The sequence below is a fragment of the Talpa europaea genome (assembly GCF_964194135.1).
Source record: "Talpa europaea genome assembly, chromosome: X".
Classification (NCBI taxonomy): domain Eukaryota; kingdom Metazoa; phylum Chordata; class Mammalia; order Eulipotyphla; family Talpidae; genus Talpa; species Talpa europaea.
The window spans coordinates 35,352,649-35,376,424 of record NC_140081.1 but is presented as its reverse complement, the minus strand read 5'-3'; the positions used below and the strand labels follow the sequence as shown (position 1 = coordinate 35,376,424).

The 23,776-nt window shown below is 45.9% G+C and overlaps 1 protein-coding gene across 8 annotated transcripts in view; it reads left to right on the top strand.

Annotated features, from left to right (window-relative positions):
• The window catches only part of IQSEC2 (IQ motif and Sec7 domain ArfGEF 2), a gene marked incomplete at both ends in the record, with an annotated part of 81,388 nt that overhangs the window by 24,988 nt on the left and 32,624 nt on the right, over window positions 1–23,776 (top strand). For 2 of the 8 annotated variants that reach the window (XM_084258757.1, XM_084258761.1), the window contains 2 exons: window positions 6,010–6,039; window positions 18,104–18,199. In XM_084258757.1, the coding sequence (XP_084114883.1) occupies window positions 6,010–6,039; window positions 18,104–18,199 (126 nt within the window). Of the gene's footprint in view, window positions 1–6,009; window positions 6,044–16,160; window positions 16,223–18,103; window positions 18,200–23,776 lie in introns of those variants that run through there. The other 6 variants (XM_084258759.1, XM_084258758.1, XM_084258764.1 and 3 more) reach the window with 5 other exon arrangements.

Below are 23,776 nucleotides of genomic sequence, written 5' to 3'. Positions count from 1 at the left end.
GGGTGTAATGCTCTGTAAATGTCTGTTAGGTCCGTGTGGTCTAGTTCTTTGTTTGAAGCAACTATGTCCTCATTTATTTTCTGTCTCATTGATTTGTCCATTGGTGAGAATGGGGTACTGAAGTCTCCAATCACATATGTATTTTCTCCAATGTCTGTTTTCAATTTTGATAGTAGTCATCTAATGTATTTTGTGCTCCTTTGTTTGGTGAGTATATATTGATGAGTGTTATGTCTTCCTGTTGTATTGTTCCCTTGACCATTATATAGTGCCCATACCTGTCTCTTGTTACTTTTCAAAGCTGGAAGTCTGTTTTGTCTGCTGTAAGTATGGCTGTTCCTCCCTTCCTTTGGGTGCCATTGACTTGAAGGATTGTTTTCCACCCCTTTACTTCCAGTCCATTTTTATCCTTGGTACTTACATGTGTTTCCTGGAGGCGGCAGAAGGTTGGATTCTGTTTTTGTTTTTGTTTTTGTTTTTAACTGAATTTTTAGTTTTTCCACTTTTCAGCAATTTAATTTTTTTCCTATTTTATTTTTAGATTTTTTTATTTTAACATTTATCATTTTTTAGATAATACTTGCTTCCCCTCACCCCCTCAGATTGAGTCCCCCTAGAATTTCCTTCCCCAAGGTACCCTTGCACCATCACCACAGTCCCCTGTGCTCTTCCCTCCCTCCCTCCCTCTCACCCCTCTCCCTCCTCCTCCCCTGCAGGATGTCTCTGGTTTATAATTGTCTGTTTTTGCTTTTGTTGTGTTTTGTACTGTTATTATTTTTTTTACACTGATGTCTTATTTGGTTCCCCTATATTCCTGTTATAGGTGAAACCATTCAATACTTTTCTTTTTCCTTCTGGCTTATTTCACTGAGCATAATTCCTTCTAGCTCCATCCACGTTGCTGTGAATGGCATGAGTTTATCTTTTTTGATTGCTGAATAATATTCCATTGTGTATATATACCACATCTTCTTGATCCAGTCATCTATTTTTGGGCATTTAAGTTGTGTCCACGTTTTACCTATTATAAATAGTGCTGCAATAATATTTCTCCAAAGAGGAAATGCAAATGGCAAACAGGCATATGAAAAAATATTCAACATCCCTCATAATCAGGGAAATGCAAATCAAAACCACACTGAGATACTACCTTACACCAGTAAGAATGGCACATATCAAAAAGCAAGCAACAACAAATGTTGACAAGGATGCAGTGAAAAAGGAACTCTCTTACATTGCTGATGGGAGTGCAAACTGGTCCAACCATTGTGGAAAGCTGTCTGGAGGTTCCTCAGTCTACTAAAAATGGAGCTACCATATGATCCAGCAATTCCACTACTAGGGATCTGCCCAAAGGACACAAAAACAGTGATTCAAAAGAGCACTTGTACACCTATGTTTATTGGATTCTGTTTTCTAATCCAACTATGTCTTTTTATTGGTGAGTTCAGACCATTGATGTTTGCAGTGATCATTGATACGTAAAAATCCATCTCTGCCATTTTGTTCCTAGCATTGTGGTTCTATTTAATGCCTTACTCAGTTCTTTGTGTTCGCTCCACTCTCTAGTTTAGATCTAAGGATTCTTTTAATATTTGTTGGGGTGGGGGGGAAATCTCCCTAAGATATTCTTTGTTTGAGAAGGTACTTCTCTTTCTGTCATACAGGAAGGAGAGCTTTGCAGAATAGAGTCCTCTTGGCTGTCATTTTTTTTTTTCTTGGAGTATTTGGATATGTCATTCCATTCTCTTCTTGCCCTTAGTGTTTCTTTAGAGATATCTGCAGGCAGTCTCATTGGTGCTTCTTTATACGTTATATGTTTCTTCTACCTTGTCGGCTTCCTTATTTTTTCTTTGTCTTGGACTCTTGGGAGTTTTACTATTACGTGTCCTGTTGTAGTTTTCCTTTCCTCTAGAGAGCTAGATGTTCTTTTGCTTCCTGTATTTTTATGTTCATTTCTCTCTTCAAGTTTGGAAAGTTGTCCTCCACTATTTCCCTAAATAGATTCTCATTTCCCTTCTCTCTCACTCCTCTTTCTGGAATTTCTATGATTCTTACATATTTCCTCTCCTCATGGTGTCAGATAATTCTTGAAGTGTTTCTTCATTTTCCTTTGTTTTCTTTTTCCTTTGTTTGTTTTCTGTTTCTCTCTTTCCTTTTCTATCTTTCTTCTTATTTTTTTATTTTCAAGATCACTGATTCATTCTTCCACTTCTACTTCCATGACTTTTTTCTGATTTTTTTGCTTCCTTCTGTAATTCCATTATTTTCTTGTTTAAAGTTTCAATTTTGAGCTTCTGTTTGTTGATTCTGTTACTCACAGTATTCATTTTCATTTCTGAGTTTTCTTTGTGTTGTTCCCATTCTTTAGCTTCCTAATCATGGTCATCTTGAATTCTGTGTCTGATAGGTAAGGAAGCTCTTCCATGTCTGTGGTTTGGTTCTGGGGTTTTGTTTTCTATCTGTGGTGTATTGTTACCCTGAGGGCTTGCTTGGCTATTTGTATTTTTCTTTCTCCTCATTGTTTGCTTTGTTGTCTTTGGGGCTTTTGTTGTGTATGAGTCCTTCTCCCCCACTGTTCTGGGTGTTTTCTTAATGGTGGGCACAGCTACTGAGGTCTTGTAGGATCTGGGATGGTGCTAGAGCCTCCCCAAAGAACTTCTGGCCCTTTTCTGGTGGCTGGAGGAGGCTAGGATGGTGCTGGGTCAAGAGGTTGAGTTGCTGGCACCTCACCTTGCCCAGAAGCAGTGGTTCAGAGTCTGTTTCTGGTGGCCAGGAGAGCAAAGGGTTGCTGAAGAGCCATGATATATAATGAAGCCCTTTTTGGCCCAGGCTAGGGCTTGAGTACACCAAGGCACTGGTGGCTGGGTGCTGAATGGGATGCACTTCCCAGGTGTGGCTAGGGGCCTGTGATGAAAAGCTAGGCCTTGTGAGGCCTGGAGTAGGGATTGTGTCTACTCCTGAGGAGCCAGTGGCTGAGCCTGGAGTCAGGGGTGCTTCCCGGGAGTGTTGCTGCAGAGCCCTGAGGTAGAGCAAAACCCTGTGAAGCCCAGGTTGCAGCACAGGTCTGCTAGGAGGCACTGGTGGCTGAGCAGTGTGCAGGATTCCTGATTTTTTAGACATATTACCAAATCCTGGCTCGAGGTTCAGTCTGTCACTTTCAGCTAACTTTGCATTTCTTGTTTCTGATGCATTTTATGTTTGTTTTATTAGTTGAGCTCTCAGAGGACAGTGTTGTTTATCTAATTGAGATTCTTGAGGAAAAGCACCTGATTGTTTCCCCAGGTGATGTTTATAGATGGCTTGGTGGACCCAAACTGAAGGTGGGAAATCCAGTCAAGGAGACAGACATCTCAATCTGGCAACTTGAAAACTTACATTTTTTTCAGTCATTCTGCCCTGTTGTCTCCATAAGTCCCTAAAAGGCTCAGGAACTTTAAACATTTTGCCATTCATTCTCTCATCTACCAGATAGCCTCGTGTACTTGGAAGTGCAATATCAAAATCCTTGGTCAGATTGTACACTGGGTTTTTGGTTCATAAAATATGGTCATAGGCTTCAATAAGTTACCTTTATTGAACATCACATCTAAGGATGGGAATTGGCATAACCAAGCCTTTTGAGATCCCCAGAGTGGTAAGTGGCCTTTCATTAAGAGAAGTCTGTGAGAGTAATGGGAGAAGTCACCTCTTCTGCTGACAAAGAACGAGAAAAGGAAACCTGCTACTTGCTCTTTGCTGTGACATGTAGACAGCTAAATCTCCAGGTTCAGCCACTGGCTCTTCAGGAGTAGACACAATTTGGTTGATAAAAGAGAAGAACTTTTTGAGGAAGGATCTGAAGACTGTTTGGAACTCTGCTACCATACCCCATCACTTTGTTGATGAGAAACCAAGGTCCAAAGATATTTTTCTACCAGTCTGTACTGCTTCCCAAAAGAATTGGCACCCAGATTCATAAAGAGAGGTGTAGAGTGACCAGGGGCAGCACATCAGCCTTGCAGAGGTTGAGGATAACCCAATATTGATGATTGTTACCTATTCATAATTAATAATCTATGCATAGCCCTTTTTGCACTCTGTGGGGGGGGGGTGTAGCCCTATACTGAGGGTCATGTGAGGCTCTACATACTCTTGATTTAGTAAGAATCAGTGTGCAGTGAGAAGTGGCTAATTCACTCAACATCAGGCCTTGGAGTTCTTTTGTTCTCAGCTGACATCTTGATGCTTTTGGGACAAAAGTACATGTCTGGTAACCTCTCCAAAGAAACAGCCCTGATGAAAAAGGTCTAACTTAACCTTGGTGATTTTAAGGAAAGACATTGGGAGAATAAGGAAAGTCACCTTAACAGTGCATAAGTGTCTTCACTGGTGCTTGTGGTCCAGGGGTGTGTGGTGGTGAAAGCACAGGGTTTGGAGTTCACACCGTGCTCCCCTGCTCATATGACCTGGGACAGATGTTTTAGGGAAAGAGACTCAGGCTTACTCCTTTGAGCTGCTGGGGAGTCCTTGAAGATAGGACCCACCGACCTGGTACCTGCAAATAGTTGGGCCAGGCCTCAGAAGCAATCTTGTTGCTGCAGAACAAGATAGAAAGTTTTAATAAATTGAGAAGGTGCTTGGTGACTCTGGTCCTGTCTCTTTAGGGGGCTGAGGAGGCTAAAAATTGTCCCACTGTCATTGTCTGGGCATCATGTGCTGAGCTGTGTGCACGGTGAAGCATGTAGCCTCACATCACCCTGGAAGGGGAGGGATTCCCATCACCCCTTCCCCATCTTACAAGTGAAAAATCTGGGGCTGGGCATGGGGGAGTGTCTTCCCTCAGATGATATGGTAGTAAGTAGCAGAACTGGAAGTGCTGTACTCAACTGCTGTCTGGCTCCAGCACCCTAATGCTTGCTTACCCCACCAGCCTGGTGGAGACTCCTTTCATACTTCCAACAAATACTCCCTTCCGAGGTCTGGCTCCCCTCCCTGTGTGTCCCTCTCATTCTGCACTCAGTATAGATGATGCTCCCCTTCTAAGGTCTGAGAACCTGAGGACAACCTGTTCTGTGTCCAGCTGCCTCCTCGTCAGTCAGCTTAGGAGAGTGTGGCTGGAGGCTGAAGGAAGAGGAAGAAGACAAAAAGGAAGAGGAAGACACTTCCCACACTCTCCCACTTCCAAGTTCCCTTCTTCCTTCCTTTCACCCTTCTTTCTGTTTCTGTCTATCTCTCTCTTCCCCTCCTTGCCCCCCGCCAGAAACAACCAGAGGGGTGTGGTTCAGACTTCACTCATTCCCTGGGTTCCCTCAAAGCTGTCCCCCATTCCATTCTCTTTTTTCACCCTTCCTTTGCCTCTGAGGGGGCCTCACAATGAAGAAGGCAGGCCCATGTAGTAGAAAGGAACCTGGCAGCTGACTCACTTACCCCCTCAGCCTCATTCTCTTCATCTGGAAAATAAGCAGGTTGGACCAGGCAATTGGCAAAGCCTTTGCTATGTTGTTAATAATACCTGGCATTTGTCTGATGGCTTCCAAAGGGTTTAATCATCCCAACAATCCTGTGAGGATTGGCCTCATGTTACAAGTGGGGAGACTGAGGCTCAGATTCTGAGAGGCGAAATGACTTACTCAGGTTATGGGCTGGTAAGTGGCAAAGCCAATATCTGAAGCTCTGTCTCTGTGTTTAAAGCTCAGGCTTCACCCCTGTCCACGGCTTCAAGCCGCCTCTCAGCCACTCTGAGGAAGACTTCGTTCCTCACTGTGACCCTCATGATCAGTTCCTGACCTCATCTCCAACCCTTTGTGCACTCCACTCCAGCCACGCTACCCTCCTTCCTGTCCCAGCAACTGGCCAGACTGTGTCATTTCATGGCCTTTGCACTGACTATTCTCTCTGCATGAAATACCTTTCCCCTCTTTTCATGACATGTGCTAAGCCTCAAGGCCACTGCATAGGACAGAGAGAAGAAGACTACAGAGTACATACTGACTTGGGTTTTTTTTTGTTTGTTTGTTTCCCTTTCAGATCTGATGGCGAGAATTCCAGAACAGTCAGGTCAGTACCTCTTTTCTTTCATAGTCGTTGGGAGATGGGCTTGGGACTAGGGTGGGGGCCTCTATTTTGTTACTTTGGGATTCATGGGGAAGAGTAGGGGCCACCTCACCAGGTTTTATCCCGTTGGTATCAGGGGTGGGTATAAAGTGGAGTTGTGGGTATGGGTGGCATGGAGAGGGAATAAAAACTGTTCCTCAGTCTTTCTGACCCTAGCTGCCTCCTGGGCTGAGATGAGCACCATAGGGGCTCAAGGGAGCGGTTCAGATGGCAAAGCCATCTCTGTCAGCTCGGGGCTTAGACTATTCTCCATCTTCTCCTCCCAGGAGAAGAGGGCCCTGGGCTTCCTAGTCTAGCTTTTGACCTCCACCCTAACCTGTGCTAACCCTGAGTAGTGGGACTTGGGTGGACTTTTGATGTGTACATTCTCCACAGAAGAAACATGTTATGGTGACAAGTGTGCATTCTTTTAACTTCATTAAGTTTTCAGGGTGTGATCAATCGGCCATTTGAGGATGGGAAGTAAAACTGGGGTGGAGGCAGGGCTGTTAGTGCATTTCCCAGGCCTGAACCCATCAGAAGCTTTGTGAAGACTCAGCATCAAATGTATGGACCCTTTGGAAGTGATGAGGGATTCAGGGTGGACCCACTCAGCTTAGCCAGGGGTAATGGTACAAGGCTCTGGGGTGAGATGGGCCCAGGCAGCAGAGGCGTAGGATGGATATGCCTGGTCTCAATCAGGGCTCCAGCTGGCACATACAGCACTTTGGTGAAGAGTAGAATCCACTGAATAAATCAACTGGAGTAATGTTCCCTTTCTACTGGGTGACTATAGCCCCTCACCAGGGTTTGCAGTTCAGTGAGCACAGAACAGGCTTGATTAAAGTTCCCACTTGTGCTCTCTGGGCTGTGAACCCTTGTTCAGGTTATAACTTGCCCGACCAGGGCCTGGCATGTCTCATTCCAGGGCCTGGCATGCAGGCAGTGGATATGGGAGGAGGCCAGAGAACATACAGATGGAGGTGCCTAATGAGATATATCATATCCCAGCATCCCCAGCAGGGAGTGTAGAATGAGCCCACTGATGCCAAGGGCCAAAGTCAGGACTGTGGGTGGGGAGCAGGAAAGCAGGAGGAATGTGATGGACACAGTCAGGCCAAGTGTCTAGGCAAGGAGTGTGCGATGAGCCACAGATCATCCCACCATGCAGCCAAGGGGTATAGCATGGGCACAGCCTGTACTAGCATTTAGGAAGGTACTCTTCTAGCCAAAGATACAGATCCCACTGCCCCCCTGCGGGTTTGGAGAAAGACAGCTTGGGCTAGCTCCCAGGTAGCCCCATTGATATGCCTGCTACTTGTTGGGGAACCCAATTGAAGGTGTCTCTAGTGCTCGGCTCTTCCTTGCAATGGAGCTCCTGGGACCTATTGCTCAGGTTATTTAATAATTATAATAATCATAAGTCATATGATGACATATGTTATGTCTTTACAACTTACAGATGTTGTCAGGGACTTTCTTTTGTTTGATCCTCCCAGTGACACTGTAGGTGGAATCTCACTGGCCTTATCATCATTGCTTTACAGTTGAGGAAACTGAGGCTCAGGCTGCTTATGGTTTTGCCTACAGCCACACAACTAATAGATGGATGAGCCAGGATTCAAACCCAGGTCTGCCTGGCACTAAGCCCAGAGCCCTGCCCACGGCGTCACTATGGGAACCCTCGGCAGCCTTTGCACATAATAACAACTATCCGTATCCTCATCTGAACATTAGTAATAATAGTAGTTATCATTTCCTTTGCATGTGCTAAGAACTCTGAACATGATCTTATTTAATGCTTAAAGCAGCCCTACTATACACGGATAAGGATCCCTGGTTTGTGGAAGATGAGGACAATGAAGTTCTTAGGAGGGTCAGTGCCGTGTCCAAGGAAAGCAGAACAGTGGGGCAGGTTGGCATCACTCTGACTCATATCCTGGACTGTCTTGTTCCAAAGCCAGCATTTTTTTTTTTACTGAGAGCTCCTTCCTGACACTATTCCTGGGCCACAGTCAAGGAGGCTATAAGAACCTTGAGAACTCAGCAATTGAGGAAGCAAGGGTCAAAACTGGGCTATGGAAAAAAAAAAAACTGGGCTATGGAAAGGGCCTGAAACATAGCACTGTAGGTCTTGCAAATGAGGTAGGAAGTTCCTTAACTGGGGGCCAGGACTGGCTGGGGCCATCTGATGCTCTCTGGAGACCCACATGTAAATTCCTGCACTCACTGCAGCTAGGGGTCAGGGATAGCTTTCTGTAGAAGGTAGCCTCTGAGCATGGCCGTGGATGACTAATGTGCAGACTTTGCATTGGGGGCATCCCTGGAAGTGGGAACCAGCATACACAGGAAATGAGGGTGGGGTTAGAGACATGGGGGCGGGGCAGGGGCCATCAGTTGGGCTAAAACAGATCTGGGCAGGAAAAGAACAAATATTGAAGTTCAGAATGCTGGTCTGGGCTGGATCATAGACTTCTTCTGTCAGCAGTGGGAGCCAAGGAAGGCTGGAGGAGAAAGACTGGAGTCTGCAGCACAGAAAGGGCAGCATCTAGATCTAGGCAAAGGGCTCCACTTATGGCTTGGTTGCTCTCCAGTTACATGTCTTTGGGAAAACCTATTTGTTCGTGTGTGTGTGTGTGTGTGTGTGTGTGTGTGTGTGTGTGTGTGTGTGTGTGTAGAGGAAAGGGTTCGGAGTATAAAGAAATATGAAGGAAGAGGGGCTGGGTGAGGTCTTCCTGTTGTGGAAGCTGGACAATAAAGAGAGAGCAGGGTCAATGGGTTGCAAACCACTCTTGGCAGGGCCCAGACCTGAGGGTTAAGTGTGGGGTGCCAGAGGAAGTATGTAGCAATGCTCAGCATAAGATAGTGACTCCACGTATTGTAATGCCCTCTGCCCTCCCCCAGCCTATTCCAGTGTCATAAACTTGAGAGTCAAGCTTGAGAAATGCGGAACTTGTGAACAGGGAGGCAGAAGGGGTGTATACTTCTACCACCAGATGTGGAAGGAGCCCAGGCCTGGAGGGGCTGCTGCCACAGCGGGAGTCAGGCTGGAACTCAGAGACCCTGGGGACCAGGCTGGGGTTGCTAAGCACGCAAGGATGAGAGCTGGAGGAGGTGGCCTGTTGCTAGGAAAGGAGGGTATGGGTGGGGGAGTCACTGACACCCGCAGAGCCAGGAATGTCCCCATGGCAACAGGAACCGCAGTCGCTGGGGAGGAGAAGTGGGAGGAGGAGCCAGGGCTGGCTCTGTTCCCAGAGGAGGCCGCCCACTCTGGGCCTCAGTGCCCCCATCTGTGCAGGGGGAATTTGGATTAGATAATCTCTAAGGTTCTTCCTTGTTTTGACCTCCTGGCAATCTGGGGTGCCCGAGACCACCTGGACCTTTTGTGGCTCCCCTATCCATACATCCAGGATGCTAGCCATCTCCAGAGCCATCCCAGCTATGTCCTCTTCTTCCCCCCATACTGCCTCCTCTCCACAGCATGGTTGCTCACCCCCTTCAATGTTCCCTTCCCACCATTTTCTTGGCCTGGGACCTTGTCACTGACTGGACAGTGAATGCTCTTTGGCTGGCTACCCTAATCCACCTAACAGCTCTCTCCCTTCTGGGGCTCTCCGGCCCCCATGGTCTGAAATTCTCCTGCTATCTTAGTAATCACTGTTGTCATTTATCAAGTGACTCCTAAGAGCTGGGGTCCACACAGAATATGTAACAGGCTCAGATCTTCACAGCGAATCTGTGGTCTCATATGCCAAACCCGCATTTTACGAATGAGACAAAGCTTGGAGAGCTCATGTGACCCATCTGAGGTCTTCCACATGCTCTGTAGTGGAGCCCGGCTTGGGACTTGGCTCTGTAGTTATCGCTCCTGCCATCTACTTAACAGCAGCACTCACTGGGTAAAAACTTGCTGGGTACATTACCTCTGTTCTCTCATTTCATCCTCACATAATACTATATAGGCTGTGTATTATTGTCATTTTACAGCCGAGGAATCTAAGTCTTAGAGAGCTCAAAGAATGCATCCGTGGTAGAACTGGGTTGGACGTACATACCATCAGAGTTGCAGTCACCACGCTCTACCACGATCAACTTCATCATGTTCCAGAAGCACATACAGAGCCTTCCCTGTGTACCAGGCCTGTGTTGGGTGATCCGTGGGGGGTAAGAAACCAGGCTGCAGAGACAGCTAAGCCAGCTCTGGTGAGCCCAAATGGGAGTATGTTGAAGAGGAGAAGCTAGTTCTAAGGACAAGAGTCTAGAGTGGGTAAAGCTAGAATCTGACAGTGGGATGCGGGGCCGGGGATAGTTGGGTAATCTTCCCAAAGAAGGTACCTTTCCAGGAAGCCCTTGAGGGGCAAGGAGGGATAAGAGGGTCCTCCCTGCCTTTCCTGTTTGTGTTCCCCTGCACCCACATCTGGCCCAGCCCCAGGAAGTGGGTGACCCCTAAACTGGCTGCGTGCCTGGTTGGCACCAAAATAAACTTGCCTTCTTTCTCTTTCCCTCCCCTCGCCTCTGTCCCCTCTGTCCTGGCTTTAATTAGCAGCCCTGGGGATGAGTCACTTGGCAGCTGGGGAGGGAGGCTTCACAAAGCCCAGTTAAGCCTCAACTCCTGCCCTGAGCCTGGTGGGCAGTGCCACTGTGTTCACAAATGTGGGTGCCCTCCTGCGTGTGGCATCTCTGTGTCCTTGTGGGTGTGAAGGGTGCAGGGGGAGCCCTCGTACTGGTACGTGTCCATGCATGTCAGGGTATCCGCATAGAAGCATAGCTGGTCGCTACTGTCTTTGTTTCTATATGCCATTGAATGTCAGCATGTGTGTATGTGTGACTGGAGTGTGTGTCTGTGGCAGTGTCAGGAAATGAGGGAGCATTTGGGTGAACAAACACAAACGCTTTATAATTGCATTCATCCCTCCCTACATAAGTGTTCTTTATGCGTTTTTGCTTATGCAAGCCCTACACTTATATTCCCAATTTTCCCTTGTCTTAGTCTGGTACATTTTGTTGCAGGGAACAGAAACCCACTCAAACTCACTCAAGAATAAAGGGGGTGTGTGTGGGGGGGGACTATTGTGAGGCTCCATCTCCTAGAATCTAAGAACAGTAAATGAGATATGGCCAGACCTCATGCCAGCTGGAAGTGGGGCCAAGAAGTCAAGGATCAAGACTACCCTCTTTCTGTATCTTGGGGGCCCATGTCTCTCCTCTTTTATCTCTGATGACCTGCCTGGTCTCTGTCATCTCTTTGTCACTGACTCTTCTCTCTGGACTAACTTCTCTGTTTTCACATAGCCTGACAGTGGCTGCCAGCCTGGAAGCTATGTGACCTCCCAGCTTCAGGACCTATCCCCACGTAGAAATGCTGTAGCATTTCTGTCTAACCTGTGGCAACACGCACGAGGACAAGGGGCTGTTGAAGGGAGTTGCTTCTCTTGGAAATGGGTGAAGGTAGAGTGTCAAATACCTGGTTCTGGGTGTTTTTTCATAACGAGCAGTGAGGTCAGACTGGAGGGGAGGGGGTACCTGCTTCAAGGCCCACAAATGTCAGCTTGACCATTCATTGAAGTTTGGGTTCCTGTTCTAATCCAAGCTGACCTTGGCTCACTATGCTTCCAAGTTCCATGCTCTTGCATCAACATGCCATTTCACCTAAAAATGTCCCCATATTTTGCGTCCAAACAACATTTAAGTGCACAGTGAATGTTACCACTACTGCCACAGTGGTGATTTTCATAGCTTTGGAACAACTGGCATAAAGCTGCTCATGGTACAGCTGCTACCAAGTTCTTGGTTGCTTCAGGAATTCTTACATTTTATTAGTGCAGTGACTGAATTTATAGTTATCTGCAGTGTATAATTACAGGCGCACATTATCAATATTATCAGCTTGACGCTTGAGCTGACTTTTCCATTAGTACAAACCCTGCATTTTTTACATTAATTACAGAGGGAATTAATGACCCCCTTAGACAAGTTTTCACCTATGAGTAAAGAGTTTGGAACCAGCTGTGGCCATAATGACTGTTCTCCAGATGCAGGGGCAATGCCCATGACTCTGACCTTAGCCTTGGCCTGGCATCCTTTGACTGAGACTAGAGGCTGCCCACCAGCTACTAGAGGCCTTCTGTCTCTGACCTGGCACAGAGCAGGTGTTGTTATTTTTAATAAAATCATAGTTTCCTTACTGTTGTTAAAGACATCTTCTGTATGTAACTGGTAAAACTGACTGGGAGAGATCATCCCAGGCTCAAGGCAGTCTCCTTCAACATGCCCTTTATCCCCCCCCCTTTTTCTTTACTATTCCAAGCATTAATAATTGCTTTGATTCCGAAAATGTCTGCTGTGTGTTAGGTACACAACATGCATTATCTTAAATCCTCCTGGCCGACATGCCAAGTATGGGAAACTGAAACCCAGAGAGGATAAAGTGACTTGCTGTAGAACATCCACCTATCCACGCACCACCTACTTGTGATTTGTTAAGTGCCTACAATGTGCAAGGCTCTGTGCTTAATGAAGTGCAGTTGACACAGTGATGAATGATAGAGGCCCCCTCAGAGGAAGCTCACTTGCTGATTGGGCTATGGGCCAGGAAATAGCCACAGAGGATTACTGGGGAAGTTCAGGTCTGTGGGAGCACATCTCAGTACACCCAACCCAGCTCGAGGGTGAGGGAGGCTTCTCCAAGCTGACATCTAAGTTGAGACTTGGAAGATGAGTAGATGTTAGCCTGCTGAGGGGTGGGGATGTGATAAGGTGAAGTGGTGCATGTTTGGCACCCACATTTGTGAAGAACTTTTAGCCATAATTGCAGTAAGATGGTGCCATCATGAGAATGGTCTGGAAATAGGGCAGAAGGTAAATTGGGAAATTGGAATGGAGACCTAGTTGATTAAACCCAGAGCTTTCATGTTTCCTGGGCTCTTAGAAACATTTGTACAGGGGCAATGGGGGGTGGGGCACTCTGAGGCAAACTATGTTGGCCTGACCAGCATCAGGTCAGCATTCCATTGACCACAGTGCCCTCTAGTGTCCACCAGCCCATCTTGCAGCCTCCACCTTGGCATGGGTAGTCGCCCACCAAAATTTAATGACCTGTGACTAGGTGCCCTGTACCCAGTGCTGGGAACACTGGGATGAATAAGACACAGCCCTTGTCCCCACAGAGCTCTTGGCTTAGAAGGGTCAACAGTGTGAAAGACAATGTGAGAGAAGTTCAGGGTAGTTATCTCAAAGGGAGGAGTCAGGGCAGGTTCCCAGAGGCATAAGCTCTGAACTGACTTGTACAGAACAAGGGAGGGGGAGCAGGCAGGCAGTTGGCAGTAGGGGCCACAGTGGTGGGGAAAAGTCTTTGGGGCAGAGTTGAGCCCTGTACATCAGAGTGGCAGGCAATTGCAAGCACTCTGTCTGGGCAGAGCACAGGTTGAAGATGCAGAGATGGCTAGTTGGAGAAAGGGCCAGCTCACACAAGTTTCTAGGATGCCTGCCTCTAGCTCATAGTAGCTGTTTAGTGAATGGAATCATAAAAGGAGCTCCCTGCCCTTTTTGGATACCAAACCCATCTGAGGATTTAATGAAAACTTGCATTCCCCAGAAATGTGTCCTTACTCTTTAATACTTTTCGTACAACTTCAGGGGACACTCCCTCTACTGCCGATATATGAAGCACAGGCTGCCCAGTTGCTCATGGTATAAATACTCGAGCCTTATTGTGCCTGCCAGGGCTATGCACAGTTGCACTCTACCTGTGTTTCCATTCTTGCCTCTCTCCCCTTTGCTTTTACCTCTCACCCACCTTGGCCTCTTTGCAGATCCTGGAAATACCATCTCAACTCCTTTGCCCAAGTTGTTTGCTCTGCCTGGAACATGTTAACCCCATGGTTTACTCAGCTTAAATCCATGAGTTGTTGACTGGCTGTCTCTTCTCTCAAGTATACGTTCCATGAAAGGAGGATGTTGACTTGAGTCACTGCTGTATCCAGCTCCAGCCCTGTGCCCCATGCACAGGTGAATGGCCTGCCGGTGTCCTGTGACTGGGCCAAGACCCTCACCCTTAGTTCCTTCTTCCCTCAGCCATTGGTAGGTCATCATGAATCTACTCAACATACCCAGATATATATGAATTCCAAGAGTGGCTACTGAAGGATATTTTCCTAGAAATCCTCCTATCCTTGAAACAAAGGGCTCTCATGGGTCTCCCCTGCCTCCCTGGGAGAAGGGCAGACTCTCTCGTGCTGAAACTCTTCATCACATTCCATGTTCATCTCACTGAATCGTCACAAGCAGCCATGAGATAGGAATTGTCACTCACTTTTTTATAGATGAACACACAGGGCCACAGAGAAGTTACCCAAGTGAACTTGTACCCGATTCTACCAGGCACATGTTGCCTATCAGAGAGGGGTAGGTGGCTTGCCCCAGGTCACACACATCATTCATAGAGCCAGGACTGGAATTTCTTTCTCTCAACTCCTAGCAGGACAAGAGGAAGTTCTGGACCAGAGGTGCAGCTCTTTTTATTTTAAAGATGTATTTATATATGCATACAAGAACTGGGGTACAGGCCAGCGGTGTGGGGGTGAGAGGATTTACCAGAGACAGAGTGGGGAGCAGAACAGGCAGACTGACTGAAATACACTGCTGAGGGGAGCAGCGGGCCAGTCAGGAGAGATCTGCTGCACCATGTGGGTAGCTTCCTGGCCTGGTATCGAACTCGTGCTGCAATGGCTGCAGTCAGCATCATAGATTGCGTCTTAACCCCTTGCGCCACCAGGGAAGCCCCAGAGGTGCAGCTCTTAAGGCAATAACTGCAAATGCTCACAAGAGCAGCTGCACAGGAGCTAGTCCTCTAGCTCCTGAAGGAGAAAGGAAAAGCAGGGGCTGAGGCTAGAGCCCTGAGGACTGCGGGCTCTATGATATGGACTGAGGGAGAGAAGGCCACAGAGGGCCCGCAGGTGCCAACTTGTGGTGGTCTGGAGGGCCTATCCCTCTCATCGGCTTTGGCTTCCTTGAGAAGAACCAGCTGACCCAGCAGGGAGGCAGGAAGGCAGGAAGGCTGGGCTGTTGCCTGTCCACTCCTATTTCTTCCAGATCACTGGCCCCCTGGCCCCTCCCAAGGCTGCCGTCTGCTCAGAACAGCTAAGGGCCAGAGTCTGCGGCTGCGAAAGGAAAGGTGTGCTTTGAGCTGGATCTATGTGACTCTTCAGGAACCCCACATCTTTCTCAAATCCTCCAAATTCTGTCCTTTCTCCAGCCCCACCTGTATCAAGGAGAGATTACTGTGATAGGTTGTGGGGAGTCGGCATGCCTGGATTCTGCTCTGATATGTGACCTTTCTTAAGACATCCCCCTGCTCGAGGCATCAGTTTCCCCATCTATACAACCAGGTTGGACAATTTCCTTGGAAGAACAACCTCTTGATTGTGGCATTTCTTCTGATTTTTGCTTGTCTCTTCAGGGAGCATTACCCTAGTCCAGAAAAAAAAAAAAAAAAACATAGAAGAGAGTAAGAATTTGTTGCAGCGGGAAAGAGTATTGACCAAGTCCTCATCTTGATTTCCCAAAATGGGTGATTTGAATTTTACTTGATCTGTAGCATCCAGGAACAATGACCAAAGAGAGTCTTTTTAACTCTGTCCAAAATATGAGGTTTCTGTATTCACAAGGGGACAGTATGGCCATGGGGACAAGATTCCAGATATGGGAATGGTCAAACTAGGTCCCGATCTCAAGGTTCTGCCACTAACCAGCTTTATTACTGGTGCCCCATTCTACTTGTCCTCTCTCCATCTCAGTTCTCTTCAGAATAGAAATAGTGACACATACTTGACAGGGTGCTGGGGAAGATTCCAGCTGATGTACTCTGAGGGAGTCCAACCTGGGGTTTGGCCCAGAGGAATCACTGCTGCTCTCAAAGCTGCTTCTTAGTAGGAGTTCCCAGCCCTCCTGGGGAAGCAGGGGAAGGAGCAAAGTTTCCATTTGCAGTCTGGCCTGTGGCCCAGCTGGCCTGGCCCCGCCTCCCTGGTTCCTCCTTCTAGGGAAGGCCTAGGGAGGAGGGGCTGGTGACACAGTAGAGTCACCGCTTGGGCCAGGGGGCCTGCCCTCTGGACAGGTCTAGACCTATGGAGCCCCCCGGAAGGAGCAACAGGTAGGAGTCTGCCCCCCACCCCCAACCCCACAGCCTGGCCTCTCTCCCTGCCCAGACCTGGACCGGGTCTCTGGGCTGCTGATTCAGCAACCTCCTGGCTTCCTGGTTCCTGTCTTCCCTCTTGGATTCTTGGAGGCATTTGGCTTGGGGGAGGGAGCCAGCTTTAGTGGGTAAGCCCTTGTGCAGCCGGTACTCAACACCATAAGGACCCTGGAGCCCTGAGCAGCGTGGTGATGGGTGTGTGATCTGTGGCTGTCCTGGCCTGGCACTGCAGGGCTCCCCGTAGGTGCTGAGAATCTCTGATACCAACATTTCAGCAGCCTCAGGGGCTCCAGGTTCAGGTTTTAATGAGATAACACTCAAGGACTTGGGCTGGTGACTGGCACATAGATGGCATTTGAGAAACAGTTGCTCTGATGATAAGTATTCCACAGTCTCTGATGAGAAGAATCTCAGATTCAAATATTATTTGTAAGGTTCTGAGATTTGGGCACCGTCAAATTTACAGCAAGTGAAATAGTGGGCAGTTGACCTGGCCTGCAGCCACAGGCCTAGCCTTTACTTGGGCTCTTGAATGGCCCTGACCATGGTTTACCTTCAGGGGTTTGTGTGGGGGGAACAGGGACTGGCGACCTGGAGGGGCAGCTCCACTCCCAGCATCTGCCCTGTTTGGGGTAGGGCAGGGATCAGGCCCTGGGTCTCACTGTCCTCCAGCCCCTCTATTCACTCCCCATTCTCTGGACTTTAATCCCAGGAAGCAGGAGGCACATGAGCCTTTGGACTCTGCACTAGGGGTGGGGGCACAGCGCTGGGGCTGGGGGTGGGGGTGTGGGGAGGGTGGAGCGTGGGCCTTGCCCTGGGTTGGGGGCGCAGCACTGGCCTTGGAAGTGTTAGGGGGAAAAGGATGTCCCGCTTCACCTTCCCTATCCTTTGGCCCACTGGGCCCGACCTGCCCACTCAGCCTGAAGTCCCATCCTGTCACCAAGACCACTGAGACCTTGTCAGCTCTCCTCCACCTCGCCTCTCCTCTCCTTTGCTCTGGCACTATGCCTTTCCCCTGTCTTCTCTCTGTGTTTTGTCTTGCCCTCTCTCTGTCTTTCACTGTCTTTCTCCTCTGTCTCTCCCTTTCCTTGTCTCTTTCAGATTCTCTCTGTCTCTCTCCCTCTCCTCCTACAGTGTTTCCTCCATTCCCCTGGCCTGGGTTCTCATTTTAGACTCAGAGCCTGTCCTCTTTTCCTCCCTTCTTCCCTCCCTTCTTATGAGGGGTCTTCTATAAGTGGGAGCCCCCCTAAACATCTTTCCCTTTCTCTTTCATCCCTTTCCCTCCTTCCCTACCCTGTGGCGTCTGGTGTGAGGAGGGCTCCTTTCCCCCTTCCCTGCTGTGGTGTCCCGGTGTCTCTGTGGCTGAGGTCCCCACCACGGAGTCACCTGGAACACAGGAGGCCCAGCCCAGCTCTTTTGTCTCTGCTGCCCCCTGTTGTCATTGTGTTCTGTTTGTGGTTCGAGTGCCGTCCTCTCTTTCTTGACTGTGGTTTTTTTCTTTTTTTCTTCCTTCCTTCCTTCCTTCCTCCCTCCCTCCCTCCCTCCCTCCCTCCACCCTTCCCTCCCTCCCTCCCTCCATCCTTCCCTCCCTCCCTCTCTCCCTCTCTCTCTCTCCATTTTCCTTCCCTCCCTCTCTCCTCCTTCCCTTCTTCCCCTCCCCCCTTGCCCCTCCATTCCTCTTCTTCCATTCCCTGTCCTCTACAACCTGTTTCTCCCAGTCTTCCCCTTTCCCCTCCCCATTCACTTCTTACTTCCTTGTCCTCTTCCCCCACCCTGCCTCTCCCCTCCCTCCCTGTCTCTCTCTCTGTCTCTCTCTCTCTGTCTCTCACTGTCTCTCAGGTCCACAGCGTCTCATACTCTACACCAGTATTGCTGTCCTACTCAGGTCCTTGACTCCATGAAGCTTACCCCCTCAGTCAGGCTGGCAGATAGCAGGTAAGAGCTAGACCCATCCCAATTCCTCCCCGCTTCCAGATAAACATTCAATATCATTACCAGACCCCACCCCCATCTCCCTCTAGACCCTGGAGTGATCGTGGAATGGGTGTCTGAGCATGTGAGGTGAGTGACTGTGTGACCAGGTCAGGGCCTAAAGAGGACATTCAGAGTCTATAGTTTATCCTTCCTTAAAAATAATCCTTCCCTAGATATCTGCCCCACACTCCCCAAAGCAGGAGTGATTGATGCTAGAATATGTAAAGTGTGAGCTGTTTTGAAGGGTGAGTAAGAGTTTGCCAGTTGGATAGGATGGGGAAAGTCTTTTAGGCAGAAGGAAAAATCTGCCCACATCTTTAGATAACATTATTTCCAAGTTACTTGGAAAAACATTTCACATTTTATAATGCTAATGCAATAGGATTAAAGACTAACAGCAGTGGCTAAAAGGCTAGGCCCTCCTCCCAAGAGTAATTGTGTTAAAGAGGAAATAAGAATGGAATTTATAGACTATTTACAATAAATATGAATGAGAATACCATATATCAAAATCTATGGGATATAGCCATGGGGCGGGGGGGGGGGGGGGGGGGCTCCCCAGAGGAAAATTTGTATTCTTAAATGCTTGTATCAGATAACAAGCCAATTTAAATTAAATTAATTATTTCACTCAAGAATCTAGAAAAAGAACAACCAAAAGAAAGCAAAATAATTACTACAGATAAAACCAGAAGCTAATGAAATAGGAAAAAAAGCTTTGATAAACTAAGAGGTAGTTTTGTTTTTTTTTTTTTTTAAAGACCATTAAACTAGATAGACTATGTTCTGGCAGCTATGACTGAGGAAAAGGCAAGAAAACATAAATAAAATAAAGTATGATGAAGAGGACTTTACCATAGGTTCTGAGGAGACAAAAAGTCATAAATAAATTCTTTGGAAGATTATGAAAGACATGAACTCAGGAGAATATATGCACTCCAGTGTTCATTGCAGCACTATCCATTATAGCCAACATATGGAAACTACCTATGTGCCCAAAGAGGGGGTGACTGAATCAAGAGGTTGAGGAATACCACTCAATTATAAATAATATAGAATCTTGCCAATTGCAACAACATGGATGGAACTGCAGGGGGCTGGGGGTAGGTTAAGTGAAATAAGTCAGAAAGAAAAAGATAGGGGCCTCCCTGGTGGCACAAGGGGTTAAGAGTCAGCATTATGAAGCAATCCACAGCTACTGCAGCATAAGTTCTATGCCCAGCCAGGGAGCTACCCACGTGGTGCAGCAGACCTCTCCTGTCTCACCTGCTGCTCCCCTCAGCAGTGTATTTCAGTAGATCTGCCTGTTCTGCTCCCCACTCTGTCTCTGGTGAATCCTCTCACCTCTTGCACCTCTGGCCTGTACCCCAGTTCTTGTATGCATAAATGAATAAATCTTTTTAAAAAATAAATTCTTTGGATACTTTTACACCAATAAACATGAAAATCTAGATAAAAGGGTAGTTTTCTAGGAAAATGTAAATTACCAGAATGACTCAAAGAGCAGCACAAAACCTGAATGGAATAGCACACTGTAGAAGAAATTAAAAAGATGACCAACGTTTTCGCCTCTAAAATGGTACCAGGCATAGTTAGTATAATTGAAGTTCTAGTTTGATGGAAGTCCTACTAAATCTTGAAGATCACATAAAATATGGACAGCTTCCAAGTTCATTCTAGAAGACTAGAACAGGTTTAGACAAGTAAAGGGAAAACTTTAATCTCATATGTTAATAGAGCAGCAAATATTTTAAATAGAAGATTCTCAAACTGTATCCATTAGTGTATTGAGTAATGTATCATGACAAATGAAGGTTTGTCCCAGGAGTACAGGGATTGGTGAATACTAGGATAGCTGTTATTGTAATTCATTGCATTAATAGATTAAAGAGGAAATATAAACCTTTATCTCCATATGCTAAAAAGTAATCTGAGAAAATTAGACATCCATTCTTTTTTTTTTAAAGATTTATTTATTTATTCATACAAACACTGGGTACAGTCAGAAGTGCAGGAGGGTGAGAGAATTCACCAGAGCCAGAGCCGGTTGCAGAGCAGGCAGAAGGACCGAAGTACACTGCTGAGGGGAGCAGCGGGCGGCAGGAGAGGTCTACGCGCCATGTAGGCCCCTGGGATCGAACCAGAGCTGCAGTGGCTGCGGGCAGCTTCGCAACCCAGCGCTCAACCGCTGTGCCAGCGGGGAGGCCCTAGACATCCATTCTTGAATTTTAAAACTCTTAGGGTTTTAGTTATCTCTTGCTGACTTGGGATAATTTGTTACTCAGTAGTATTTAACTAATATAGTAAGCCAGGAATCAATGAAAACCTCCTTAACTTGGAAAAGGATTTATATCAGAAACCAATACAATCATCAAATGTAACAATGAAGTACTAGATAAATTTCCATTAAATTCAGGAACAAAGTAAGGATGACTGTTATTGCTGATACTAGCCAAAATTTTTCTGAAAGTTTTATTCACTGGGGTTAAAAAATGAAATAAGTAGTATAAATATTAGAAACAGTCAGAAATTATTATTAAAAAGTCAGAAAGATAAATATACATTCAAATCTTTAGCTTCTCTGAAATACCAGCAATGACTAATTAGAAGACATAATAGAAAAATATTCCATCCACTACATATATGTCATTCTTAGGAATTTACAACAAGTATGAAATACTTCTTTGTAGAAAACTATAAAATGTCATAAAAGGCTATAAGAAGACTTGAATAAATCAAAAGGTGTGTCCTATTCCTAGGTGGGAAGATTCAATATGGAAAAACTGATTCTTTTCCCAGTTTGGTTAGAAAGTTCAATGCATTTCCCATTAATATTTCAGAATTGGGTAAAATTATTTAAAAGTTAATTTGGTATAGTAAATTACCCATGAGTTACTTAGAAAACTTCGAATAAAATGAAAAATGAAGGGGACCTGCCCCATTAGAGAAACTTAAAATCTCAGTAATTACAAATATTATATCATCACAGAAATAGAAGTATACATAAATGAACAAAATAGAGAGTTTGGAAACAAACCCATATATTCATAAGGGAATTTAATTTATGATAAGAAACATACTACAAATCAGTGTGGAGTCAATAAAAAGGGTGGGACTATTGGCTACCATTTGGGAAATAAGTCAAACCTCTACCTCATACAAGAAAAATGACAGGAACAAAAGTGTAATAGTATCAGAGGAAAATCTAGAATATGTCTATAGTATGAGGTAACAATGCCTTCCTGAGCATGACTTTAAAATCCAGAAGCCACAAAGTAAAGAGCAGTAATTTCAACAGCATTAAAATGATTATCTCCTGTGTGGAGAAAGAGATATACAAAGTGAAAACATAAACAACAGTCTCTGAAAAAAGTATTTGCTACGTAGATATGAAGCAAAGGCAAATGTCTCTGAAAATCAATAAGAAAAACATACACAATCCACCTAAAATGGAGAAATAATAATATGATTTGACAATTCAGAAGAGAAATTAGGACAATTAGCTAATAAATGAGAAAGGGTGCTCAAGCTTTCTAATAACTAAAGACATGTAACTAAAACAATTAAATATCATTTTTAAAGAACCAAAATGTAAACAATTGAAAGGTTTGTGAGGAAACAGAATCTTCATATGCCTTGGCTGAAATGCAAATAGGTCCTTTTTTTATAGGATCAATTTGCTAGCTTTCACCAGAATCTTAAATGTGCGTATTCTTCCAAACTGAGAACCTTGTCTTAGAGCTAGATTTCTCGAAGGTTTTATTACTAGATAGACCCCAATTGGGCCAGCCAGAGGCCTTTTCTAAAACATTTCAACCCCAACTGCAAATATAAGCCATACTGTGCACCTCTTTAATCACATGCCCTTGTAGGATAGTTGGAAAATAGTATTTTATCAGATGTGGGTATCCATTGTTCTCAACCAACTTTTTGGGGGTTTTGCCAGAAAAATAGTGATTTAATTCTCAGTGTTGGAATATAGGTAATTATCATATTTTCTTTTTTTTTTTGAGGTAACATTGGTTTACAACACTATACATGCCACCTCCTCAGATGTATATGTTGTATGATGTACGCTTCTGAAAATAAAGACAAGATTATATGAGTGGAAATAGTCTTTATTTTTAGCCAGTCTATGAACATGTTAAAGCAACAGAAATGACTTCTCTATATTTTAAGCAAAATGGGCATTCCTCAGACCAGCGATTCATTAGGAATCTATCCTTCAAAACTACTTCCAGACATATGCAAAGATGTTCATTGCAGCATTGTTTGTGATAGTGAAAACCGAAACAACCTACATGTCCATTCAGAGGGAACAGCTTTTCCCTGATGATATACCCATGCTCTTTATTAACCTGTAGCAGATCAAAAGAAAAAGATATATTTCTAAATAATGGCATGGAAACATTGCTAAGACTTACTGTTATATGAAAAAATAGCAAGTTGCAGAACAGGACTTAAGAGTGTGGTCCCATTCCAAAGAAAGTCCCATAACAACAGTGAAAATATGTTATACATACCCTATCATAATTTCAAAATTACTGGCCTTTTCTCTTGGTCCCATTTCCTCATTTTTAGTAACTCATTTCCCTCTTCTTCTATGCCATTTCCTTTATCCAGCTATTCAGATCTTGCTTTAAAAAAAAAAAAACATTTATTTATGCATACAAGAACTGAATTGTAAGCCAGAGATGCGGGAGGGGGGTGAGTGAATTCACCAGAGAAAGTGGGGAGCAGAACAGGCAGATGTACTGAATTATACTGCCTAGGGGAGCAGCAGGCAAGGCAGGAGAGGTCTGCTGCGCCATGTGGGTAGCTCCCTGGCCGGCCGGCCTGGGATCAGTGGCTGGCGATAGCTTGATAGCCCTGTCTTTAACCCCTTGAGCCACCAGGGAAGCCCAGCTTTTCTTTTTAATACTACCGCACTCATTCAGCAAGCATTTGTCCTGCCTGTTTTAGGGTAAGCCTCAAGCTGAACTGTGGTGAGGTATGGGAATGAATTATGTTCGTTCCTATTGTCAGGAAGCTCAAGTCCAGAAGGGAAAGAGAAACGTAGCACTGTGCTGTCATTGGGATGGGACAGAAGGAGGCTCAGAGGGTACTTAGCCCCATCTGGGAATCAGGGAAGTCTTCCCACAGGAGGGGACATTTCTACTGAGTCTTGAAAAAGTAATAGCTTATCTTCATTCCCCAACCCTACCAGAAATGATCTTGTCCACTTTGGGGTTCTTTCAAGCAGAGTGGCAGAAAAAGAATTCATCAGTAACTTTACTCAAGTCCAAGGTCAGCCACTTCCAAACTCTAACTTTGGGCAAGCCATATAACCTCTGAGACTCTTGTTTCCTCATCTGTATAATGAGGATAATGCCTACTTACCTCTTGGGGCTAATTTTAGGATTGGGGTTGTACATGTAAAAATTATTGACTGTCAACTCTTGAAGGGCAGAGCTACCCATGTCCTGTTTTCTCACAGCCAAGTGTGTGGGGTTGGATTGGATTGGATCTAGAACTTGTACGTGTCTGGGGATGGTTCTG